This window comes from Mizuhopecten yessoensis, unplaced genomic scaffold (genome assembly GCF_002113885.1).
Source record: "Mizuhopecten yessoensis strain PY_sf001 unplaced genomic scaffold, ASM211388v2 scaffold10651, whole genome shotgun sequence".
NCBI classification, from domain to species: domain Eukaryota; kingdom Metazoa; phylum Mollusca; class Bivalvia; order Pectinida; family Pectinidae; genus Mizuhopecten; species Mizuhopecten yessoensis.
Window position 1 is genome coordinate 1 of NW_018408653.1, and position 11,744 is coordinate 11,744.

At 39.3% G+C, this 11,744-nt stretch overlaps 2 protein-coding genes across 2 annotated transcripts in view; one reads left to right on the plus strand and one right to left on the minus strand.

Annotated features, from left to right (window-relative positions):
* The first annotated feature begins 1,751 nt into the window (after window positions 1-1,751).
* LOC110461693 (histidine-rich glycoprotein-like) lies at window positions 1,752-6,014 on the plus strand. Its single transcript, XM_021515299.1, has 7 exons — window positions 1,752-1,833; window positions 2,306-2,914; window positions 3,149-3,237; window positions 4,474-4,643; window positions 4,963-5,068; window positions 5,458-5,569; window positions 5,672-6,014. The coding sequence occupies exons 1-7, from the start codon at window positions 1,752-1,754 to the stop codon at window positions 5,809-5,811; spliced, it is 1,308 nt and encodes a 435-aa protein (XP_021370974.1). The 3' UTR covers window positions 5,812-6,014.
* A 2,606-nt stretch (window positions 6,015-8,620) lies between these two features.
* The window catches only part of LOC110461720 (universal stress protein in QAH/OAS sulfhydrylase 3'region-like), a 15,367-nt gene continuing 12,243 nt past the window's right edge, over window positions 8,621-11,744 (minus strand). The window contains exons 2-4 of the mRNA XM_021515346.1: window positions 9,695-9,775; window positions 9,091-9,179; window positions 8,621-8,830 (exon numbers count right to left, since the gene is read on the minus strand). Of these exons, the coding sequence (XP_021371021.1) occupies window positions 8,621-8,830; window positions 9,091-9,179; window positions 9,695-9,775 (380 nt within the window). The remainder of the gene's footprint in view (window positions 8,831-9,090; window positions 9,180-9,694; window positions 9,776-11,744) is intronic.

Sequence of the window (11,744 nt, forward strand, 5' to 3'; positions counted from 1 at the left end):
CTGACTTTTCATATTGAAGAAAAACCTGTCTTACCGACATCCGGTTAAGGCCAACAAAATAATGCTGACCCCTTTCCGATCTTGTCTATCGTGACCCAATGGGTGTCGTATTAGACAAGTTTAACCGTACAACATTATACAATTCACAAAGAGAGTACAATAGCGTCTGTCACGTTTTAAAGTACATCACATAGATAACGACCATTTACATCACTGACTTAACCCCTGACCTTTCGGACCTAACTTATTCTCCAAGCGCAGGCACTTGAGTTTAGCATTAGAAAAACAAATAATCGCAAAACTAAATTTAAAAAATGGTCGATCCGGAATCTGAGCGGCCTCTTTACACACGTGTAGAGAGGCCGATCAGGTTCCGGTCAGATGCTAAACTCAGGTACTTTTGCTCAAAGAGACCTAAATGACATGGTCCACGTCAATGTATACAACACAGTGGAATACGGCCCCAATTAAATACATTACTTATATCTTATAGAATTCCGCAATCCATGCTATGCCTTCAAGTCCTTTTCTTGCCTGCACACGAGCACGGGCACATGCGCGTGATGCACGATGTAATCGCTAACGCTTCCCATGACCGTCCTCCGGAATTTGCCTTGTCCTCGGGTCCCCGTTATAATCATGCCAGATTTCTCCTCGACTGCGATCTTGACGATTACCTCCCCTGGTTTTCCCGACCCCGTCCGGAACTTTCCCTGAATCTGGTGAAACAAAACCAACATGATAGCATTATCGGATCTGAAAAAGCACAGCGGCTGAAACCCTACAAAGAGTAAATAGTGTTCGCCGGGAAACAAGACACAAGCAATTGAATTAATCTTCATTTATTTTGTTTCAATGTGGTTTTAAACAATAAAGGCAAAAATAAAGGAATATTCTAAATAGTTTAGAATTTTCATCGGCAACGAATAGATTGTGTTACTGGCTTTTTTCGATTATCCGACCTCTTATCTCTCACCTTGCCATCAACCTTTTCTTTGTATTTATCCTCGATGGCCTTGACCTTACATTCGAGTTCGTTTAGTAGCTGTTGTACTTCTCCCAGACCTGTTTAAATAAAACATGCCACGAACACTGAGAGATTTTTTATTTATCAGTTTTGACGGTATCATAGTATTTACGTATATCGTTGTTAGTATCATGATGCAATATCGAAAACTCCGAAATACCAACGATGTACATAAAATCTCGAACTTCAGACCAGTATGGATTTCACCTTTCTCGCTACTTTTTAGCATTATACCGATCATGACGAGTCCTGGAGGTAGAAACAGATCCTTGGTGCATCGATTTTTTGGAATTCTGTATTACGGAATTTTACAGGTGTGGTCATCTGTGTGAGCCTTTCGTTCATTTCTTAGTCTCCGAGGATTGTCGCAACCACGATAGCCACAATATTCTCGTCAGTTGTGGCACAGTTCATAACATACACACTTTACTCATTAGTTCATTTGAAATTGATCGGTGTTTGTCTTATTTAGGAATTTCAGATAATTAAGAGGTTTCGTAGTGTAGATATTTGTGATTACAGGACCTTCACACTTTACAATGGGTTGATGACCCCAAAAGACAAGACTACGGACAATGGTATCTGTTATCTCGCTTTTTCTCGTCATATCGCGTAAATACACATACCTCCTGTTCAGTCACGTGAAGATATAGATATTATCTGTTATAAAGCCGGGTGTTTTGTTGGCTATCCCCATTTAACTGTGTACCCAGAAATAGCAGACATGAAGTTGTTTGGGACCGTAGTTCTGGTGGCTTTGCTGTTGATCATCCCAAACGATGGCAGAAGACTACGGCAGAGAAGAAGTAAGTTAATTCGGTAGATAAAAGAGGGAATCTTATGTAATTTTTGTGTTATATTTGTTAATAAGTGTGCATTTATGAGTTTCTCGGGTTTCAAGTTGCCTGAAATTTTGAATCGACCAGGATTTCATTGGGGGTGGTCACTCATGTAATGCAATCATAAAGTTGAAAACGATTTGACTGTTTCCGGTTTAGTCAACAAATTAGAACAAAAAATTTCTTCGTTATGTTGGCTGTAAGTTTCAAAAGACATTACATATTATTATAATATTGATTAGAATATAATTGGACATTATTGTATCGCTATTCATCCTTTTCCGCCGTGGAGTTGATCCTCATATTGTTGGTGTACAGTGTCTTATTGGTTATAATTTGTCTCGAATCGAATTGTTGCTGGTGTTTAATCTCGTATTGATGTTGATGTGTTGCCCAGTCTCGATGGTTTGTAGTCTTAGTATTTGTGTTGTGTTTCTAGGTACAGTTATAGTTGACGAGGTTGCAGAACTAAAAGCTAAAGTAGAGAAGTTATCTGAACAAGTTCACAAGCTTGAGGAGCAGAGCCATGGGGTTCATATTCATATAGGAAACGACCATCATGATCACCATGACGATCACGACACCGGCCACCATGCTGACCACGATGGCCATGACGATCACGACATCGGACACCATGCTGACCACGATGACCATAACGATCACGACACCGGCCACCATGCTGACCACGATGATCATAACGATCACGACACCGGCCACCATGCTGACCACGATGAGCATGGCGATGACCACTCTACTAATACACATGCTGACCACGATGACCATGTCGATGACAGCCAAAGCACCCATACCAATGACAACGATTCCACCAACATCGCCGATGACAGCGATTCCACAAACACCGGAGATGACAATCATGACAATCACCATCACAACGAACACCATCATAAACATCGCCACAACACACACCATCACAGCGAACACCATGACAACCATTACCCAAATGCCCATAACATCTATGTCAACATGAAGCTTGAAGAGGGACATGGTCATTGCGAAAAGCATTCAGAAGCGGTCCATGAGGAACACGGTAAGACCCATGTAATTGTGGAGCAAGTCTCTAAAGTTGTATTTCCCTAACCCAAATATATTCCATTTTGAGCAGATTTTAACCAAACCAATTACTGACAATTATATAAACAATGAGACTATCCTAATACACACATATATTTGTATTTCTTGAGACGTTAGATTACACTTTGTTTCCTTTGTAAGTTAAAATAGCTTAACCACTTATAACTAATAGTAGTTTTATATTAAACAGAGGTCCACGCACACTGTGAGATGATGCCCAACATGCAGACTCCCGATCTCACTTATAAGATCAGAGGACATATCGAGTTGACTCAGAAGGTAAGAAAAGATTTAGAGTTTCACTTGTAAACAGCTCTAAGATTTGTCTTTATGCCAATCATCTCTAAATACCAGTTATACTGATATACAGGCCACATTCGAACGTAAACTGTCTTTGGATAACATTTTGCCATTGAAACCAATTATATTTCCTTATTGTAGGTCCCTGCAGGTAGCGCGTAAGAATTGTACCTGCTGCCCCCATTGCATGATCATAAGAGGCGACTAAATTTGGGATCTTATATTTTCTAATTTTTTCTAAACAACTTTCTTCTTCCTAATGTCTTCCTTGACAATGCCGAGACATACCAGAGTCTGTGAAAATGGTAGTTTCTACTCCTGCTTAAACTCAGCAATTTAGGAGTGGGACGACTGGTTCGCCCATTGTCAGTATAATGTGACCAGGTGGGGTGTTCTGCTGGGTGTCTTCGGCAGTATTTTTCGGTGAGGTAGCACTATAAAGTCAGCATCAGTTCCGCGCTATCACAAGGAGACAAACACGAACATATCGCAGCCTCCTAAAACGCACACGCATGCATCTTGCACACCGGGGAGGCCGTCCTTAAATGACCATAGCTGTTGATAGGACGTTTAATACTAAACCAAAATACTAGCTTTAAAAAAGATATCAGTTTAAGCCGTGTAAAGTTATGTTACGCTGTTAAATTGAAACCTTTCCTCGTTTGCTGTACCTCTACATATGTTCGGAATGCTCTAGATTCAATCTTTGGTTCTTAAGTACAAATTATGAGCCCAAAATGGAAAACAAAAATCTTATTTGGGAAGGACATGTTTATTTTGTTTGACTTTCTGGGTCAGTTTTCAATAGGGGTTTCATCACTGTATATTTACCGATTGATCATTATACAGCATGCAGACAGTAGAACATACCATTATCACAATACCAATATGACATCAAAAACTGCAACTACATTACGAGTACAAATTGAAACCAAAACAATTCCACAACAACAACACCAAAGGCCGTATAAACAAACCAAGCCGCAGTAGTACCTATTATAAGACAGAAACATTTAAGGGTACAACATAAACAACAACACCAGTACTTACCACAACGATACCCGTAATACCGTTACTTATCATAACGTTTATCAGGATTGAACGACGTTTTTTTTATTGCATGCCGGTGTGAACGGAAATCGGTTACATTCCGCTCATAGAGGAACTTGCAATGGAAATGTCAATATACTGTTATAAAATAACTTGTAACTTCAGCCCCACGAAGATGAAGTGAGTGTTCACTACAACCTCAGGAATCTGAAGCCAAGCGTAAGTCACGCTATACATGCACATGAAAGCGGGGACATGGAGCGGTGTTGTGACTCCCTCGGGGACCACTACAACCCTACCAATAAACAACACGGAATTGCTGGCAGCACTGATAGGTAAGCCCTGTTTATTACCGGTGTTTTTTTGCCTGTTCGAATTTTTTTTAAAATGAGTGCGAGATAAAATGTAAGATTATGTTCAAACCACGATGTTTACACCGCAAGAAATATTTTATGATGATTATTACAACCAAGATATTTAACAGCATTGTTTATATGCTATTTCAAGAGTCTTACTGTCTTGTGTGTCACAATTTCGTTGACAGACATAAATATACTGTTTTCAGTATTTTGCTTAACAGCTAGAAAATCAATACTAATATACAAGTCCCCAATGTACTAGCTGTTCAGGGTTACGTATTTATCTTATTTTCAGTCATGTAGGAGACGTAGGAAACATAGCTGGTGACGAACAAGGGTTATATGTCAACAACCAGACGATCCATGCTGATTTACATCAACTCATCGGCCGATCATTAGTCGTGAGTAGTGTTAATCAAGCAAGTAGTCACGTGATTGTCGCAAGGTCTAGACCGTTTGACAGCGTCTGAACCTCTTTAGAGTTAGAAGACGCATATTTGACTCCTTGTGTCGGAATCACTGGGGACGAACCTGTAAGCCGATTATTAAAATGGTTAGGTAGAATTTCCAAGTTTAATGTTGTTTTTTTATGCAAAGCATATAAATAGCAGCGAACGAGATATTTGAGGATACTGTCATTGGTGTTTTTTTGTTAATACGCAAGTAGTGTTATGATGTTAAACAACGGAAATTTTACTTTAATGTCAATCAAAGTTGCACGTGACTGCAGGATACGTAACAAATTAAACGATAGTTAAAATACCTACGTATGTTCTTACATCAATTACAGATTCATCAAGACGTCGATACCGGCCATGGTACTCAGGGACCAAGACTAGCGTGCTGTGTCATAGGGCGAAGCCATGACGATCACCAGTCTCACCATGAAGATCACGACCAACATGGTCACCATGAAGATCACGACCAACATGGTCACCATGACGATCACCAGTCTCACCATGAAGATCACGACCAACATGGTCACCATAAAGATCACGACCAACATGGTCACCATGACGACCACCAGTCTCACCATCACGATCACGACCAACATGGTCACCATGACACTGATGGCCATCATGGACAGCACTCCGACCGTGCCCATGATGACCAGCAACAAGACAACACAGACCAACACGGATAACATGGAGCCAATCATGAACACGTTTCGTCAGACTTTCACTCACATAGAATTCGCTTTGTCTTAACACGACACTTATACAAAAATATGCATAATAAGTAGTGTTGAGATAATTTTATACAGTTGAATTTCAATTGTTACTTTGTATACGATGTAGTATTAAACTGATCACCAACAACACTGATTGTAGTATGAAATACCTTGTCTTGGAGTGTTATTTTCTGAGTTATCTGTTTTGACTTATACATATTGCTTCTGTTTTCCTGTTTTTGCTACGGACTTCAAAATCTCGATTCGATGGATGGTAAGTAGTACAGGTGCCATCCGGATATTGTGCGTTGACACAGGGTTATACTACTGCAAAACAGACAGAGAAGGATTGCATGTGTGCTTCCATATCTGTACACATTTACATGAACAGAATTACATTTCAACTGACCCCAATTCTACAGGTGAACCAAAATTATCGCCCCCTACGGGACATACAGTGGAAAACTACAGATCTAAGTTTCGTCTTCCAAATGTCCTCCATATCGGTATTTTTTGTATTTTGTGGGGGGTTTTATCATCCGAAACAGATTTTTTCTAGATTTCTCCAACGTCCCTTAAGCAAAAGACACGGAAGAAAATCCCAGATTCAGCACGTGGCTTGACCTTTCAGTGTTGAACTTTGATTGATTCAAAGTTCCAAATTAAATGTGGAGTAATTATAGATGATCGTCTACATCAGTTTCTGACGGCCTAGGCAAATGTGATTTGTGAAAATTCTTTGTCTGGAGGAATGTGTTATGGAAACTCTGGATGACTGGGAATGATAATTACGTAAGAGTAATATGGCTCTTGTATTTTAGTACCATGTTTCTTGAAAGTGAACATTCCAGTTTACCGGTACTGGATTGATTAGCTTCTAATGCAGGTCTTCTTTGTCTAACACGTCTCCGATGTAACGACACTTTTGATTGGTTAATAATCATGAATTATTAAACGGTTGACTACGCGCGTGCATGTATTATTTGTGAACAGACAATGCACGTGCAACGATCTTCCAAAAACCTCCCCGTAAATGTCAACACAAGCGAGCCGCGGGACTGGTTTCCTTTGTCGAATGAGGGTACACACACATATGTTGGTTATTTCTTAAAAAGCAACAAGTATAAACAAAGATACCATTATTTCTATATTTGTGATTTTATTGGTAAATAGAAGTTATGAATGTAGTGATAAAATATAAAACAAGGTTTCTTCCAACTCGAAGAAAATGTTTAGAAGAAAAAAGTTTCTACACATTCAGAATGTTAACGTTCCAAATAATAATCCATTACAGATTTTAGTGATATCATATTTTTTGAAATATCATAACGTTTCTATCGGATGAACGAGTACAGCCAAGGGAAGTGGGGGTAAAGTGGGGGTAAAGCGAATTAAAGCAACTCATTGTTATTATCAGTATCCCCCAATGAACTGCGACCGTCATATGTTTATTTTTGAACGCCCTATCCTCGACTTGACCACTTCTACCATTTGTAAATACACCAAAAGTCCTGTTCAATGTTTTGAAATGAAAGTAATTCTTATCCAAATATTAAAATCTGCTCATATTTTCACTTTCTCATTTCTAGAAATTTCAGTTTAGTTTAAGTGACAGCTGCCACAAAGGAGGCCGCTAGTTAAAACAATTGATAGAGCCGCTTACAAAGGTTTTATCCGTGTGTCTACTTTAAAAAAAGAAAAAAGAAAATGACAAATCATGTATACTAATTTAAATGAGATGTTTGCATTGTTTCCGTTTATTGATACATGTATGTCTCGACAAATCAATAAACGGGAATGATGCGAATATCTAATTCAATTAGACAAGTGATAAATTACGAACAAATAACGAGACTCTAAGCTTTGATAGCGATCTACTACTAAAGGCTTCTTTTTCATAGGTGTTTCCTGACTTTTTATATTGGAGAAAAACCTGTCTTACCGACATCCGGTTAAAGGCCAACAAAATAATGCTGCCCCTTTTTCGATCTTGTCTATCGTGTCCCAATGGGTGTCGTATTAGACATGTTTAACCGTACAACATTATACAATTAACAAAGAGAGCACAATAGCGTCTGTCACGTTTTAAAGTACATCACATAGATAACGACCATTTACATCACTGACCTTTACCCCTGACGTTTCGGACCTAACTTATTCTCCAAGCGCAGGCACTTGAGTTTAGCCTTTAGAAAAAGAAAAAAATCGCAAAACTAAATTTAAAAAATGGCCTATCCGGAATCTGAGCTGCCTCTATACACACGTGTAGACAGGTCGATCAGGTTCCGGTCAGGTACTTGTGCTCAAAGAGACCTGNGCTTTGATAGCGATCTACTACTAAAGGCTTCTTTTTCACAGGTGTTACCTGACTTTTTATATTGAAGAAAAACCTGTCTTACCGACATCCGGTATAGGCCAACAAAATAATGCTGTCCCCTTTTCGATCTTGTCTATCGTGTCCCAATGGGTGTCGTATTAGACAAGTTTAACCGTACACCATTATACAATTCACAAAGAGAGCACAATAGCGTCTGTCACGTTTTCNTAGCATTAGAAAAACAAATAATCGCAAAACTAAATTTAAAAAATGGTCGATCCGGAATCTGAGCGGCCTCTTTACACACGTGTAGAGAGGCCGATCAGGTTCCGGTCAGATGCTAAACTCAGGTACTTTTGCTCAAAGAGACCTAAATGACATGGTCCACGTCAATGTATACAACACAGTGGAATACGGCCCCAATTAAATACATTACTTATATCTTATACAATTTCGCAATCCATGCTATGCCTTCAAGTCCTTTTCTTGCCTGCACACGAGCACGGGCACATGCGCGTGATGCACGATGTAATCGCTAACGCTTCCCATGACCGTCCTCCGGAATTTGCCTTGTCCTCGGGTCCCCGTTACAATCATGCCAGCTTTCTCCTCCTGACGTATCTTGACGATTACCTCCCCTGGTTTTCCCGACCCCGTCCGGAACTTTCCCTGGATCTGGTGAAACAAAACCAACATGATAGCATTATCGGATCTGAAAAAGCACAGCGGCTGAAACCCTACAAAGAGTAAATAGTGTTCGCCGGTCTACAAGACACAAGCAATTGAATTAATCTTCATTTATTTTGTTTCAATGTGGTTTTAAAAACAATAAAGGCAAAAATAAAGGAATATTCTAAATAGTTTAGAATTTTTCCACGGCAACAAATAGATTGTGTTACTGGCTTTTTTCGATTATTCGACCTCTTATCTCTCACCTTGCCATCAACCTTTCCCTTGTACTTGTCCTCGATGGCCTTGACCTTACATTCGAGTTCGTTTAGTAGCTGTTGTACTACTCCCGGACCTGTTTAAATAAAACATGCCACGAACACTGACAGATTTTTTATTTATCAGTTTTAGCAGTATCATAGTATTTACTATATCGTTGTTAGTATCGTGATGCAATATCGAAAACTCCAAAATACCAACGACGTACATAAAATCTCGAATTGTAAACGCATTCGCGAATTCGTTCTCTATGACAAATATGTTTATGATCCAATATTCATTTAAATACAACTATTACATACAAATATATTTCAATTAAACTTCATAAAACACAGCTTTAATGTTTCATTTACATATGAATAAGTATCGTAGGACGTTTTGAACCTGATTGGAAAACTACATTCAACTCTTATCTGCGGACACATTAAATAGTTAAAATAAGCATAAATTACCAACGGGCGCAAATGTCAAATGTCAACACTGTTTCGTGTCGATCTACTCACATGAACAAGTAGTTTAAATGTAATAGTATCCTCGACATACGAATTAAATATTTGAATAGTAATCATGTCTGTGAAGACGAAAACATACTTGCAAGGTGAAGGTCGTAGGTCTCGGGAACATGTATCAACACAAGCCGGTCGTTCTCCCTCCGAATATTGTCCATGTACCCTGGAAAGATAATCCAAAAGCAAAATAAGGAATAAGGTATGGCAAAGAAAATGGGACACTTTCCTGACGTTAGCCCTTTTCTTTTGACAAAGATGGTCTTAAAACTAGTTTGACCCTTAGGGATGGTACCAAGCGAGAATAATTCGGGCTTTTCCGGCAAGAAAGAGGTATGACGGAAAGGTCCGAGTGATTTCTGTTTCAGCTCATTTCACACTCTTCGTTTGCTGTAAAACTTTATTGATCATTTAAAAGGTTTCTTAATCTGAAATGACAAGACAGTCATCTTGGGATTTTAATCAATTTAGTGTGCCCGAGAAATAGCATTTCCTGTACCAAGTTTGGTTATAATTGAAATCAGCATCATCGATCCTAATACGATGTTTGTGCTGAACTATGACCTTTCGCACGGCATCATTTGTGACCACATCGGAAACGCCATTTGTTAACTATCTTGCATGTCAATTACCAAATCCTATTAAGTGTGTATTTCCACATCTCCGTTAACGGCATGGCGTTCAGCTCTGAAGATACATTTCTTCAGTACGCTGTATGTATTAGGTAATTTATGGTAATCCATTTACCATTACATGGTGCTTTGCAATGGTAAAATTGATCTTATCGGATAAAAGCAAGACATTGGCTTCTCAATGTCCTTGTGCATTTTCTCTGGTGTCAGCAATGGAGCTATGTATTTTACCGTGTTCTACAAGCCCCGACTAGCCTGGAGTATCGATCTGATCTCACCTTGACTCTGTCGTTGCCACCAGCTAAGGTTATTTCGAGTTTACAATTCTATATAGCTAGCTGCCGTAAGCCTTCAGCTTCTATATAATTCGTTTCAGAATCTACCTTTTTGCATTGAATGAGCGACGCGTGAACTTAGAGGGGCGGCAGCTCAAAGGTATACAGGCAGAAAGATTTCACTAGAATATATGTAAAAAATATTATCTACAAGCACTCATAAGTCAATGAAAAAATATAACATCAATCGGGAATCACAATATATCAATATAATATAAGTACACGTAGCCTCACTGACGGTTCTTTATTTGTATGGGGGGAAAATCAAACAAGGACTGCAATATATTCACCAGCTGTTTTCCAGGAAACATTCCTAATATGAACACTATAAAAGGTATAACATGTCGCGTGTTTGTGAAATAACCCTTACATCAAACAACGTGACCTTCCGACCTATTCTCAACCACATGATGTAAAAAAAATCCACAAATATCGCTTCTGTTCCATCAGGATCATCACGCATTCTCGGCCATACCACATCATTAACACGCGCATTAGGGGAAATACACCGGACTTCCGAAACCCATGCTCAGTATACGACAGTGTTTATTCACTAAAAGCCTTTGATTATACGGGGCGATTTAGATTAATCTAAATATGAAACAGTGTGGATTGTCAAATTTAAAAATTAGTCTCATAAATTAAGGGATTTTATGTACCACTCGCCCTTAATTTCAACAGTAGCTTTGACGATTTTGATTTCCAACTTTTTGGCCCCTAGCCTCACCAATGAGCCCTAGAGGGGAGGCGCAGCTGTATATCTCCATTATCAAATCGTTTAAGGTGCATTCACCTGGTTGTGGGCACGTGTGTGTGTGTGTGTGAATCGTTAACAGTTAGCTAAAATGTATTCAGAATGCAAGATTTTATGTATGTAATCTCATTTTCCGCTTCATTCGTCGGCTGCTGACATAATTTGAAATCCGTCCCTGGTTGTAAATTCAGACCAGAAGCTGTCCTTTTTGGTTAACCGGTGTATACAGTCCATGGTTGTGGAGACTATAAGCTGCCCTGTTAACCGGTGTTTACAGTCCCTGGTTGTGGAGACTAGAAGCTGTCCTATTTTGGTAAACCGGTGTCTACAGTCCCTGATTGTGGAGACTAGAAGCTGTCCTGTTTTGGTAAAACGGTGTCTACAGTCCCTGGTTGTGGAGACTAGAAGCTGTCC

Excerpts from the sequence above, each read along its gene's own strand:
- LOC110461693 (XM_021515299.1), top strand. The coding sequence starts at position 1,752 with ATGAAGTTGTTTGGGACCGTAGTTCTGGTGGCTTTGCTGTTGATCATC. Across the intron at positions 3,238-4,473 it reads ATATCGAGTTGACTCAGAAG|CCCCACGAAGATGAAGTGAG; the intron begins GTAAGAAAAGAT and ends TTGTAACTTCAG. Across the intron at positions 5,570-5,671 it reads CCATGAAGATCACGACCAAC|ATGGTCACCATGACGACCAC; the intron begins ATGGTCACCATG and ends ATCACGACCAAC.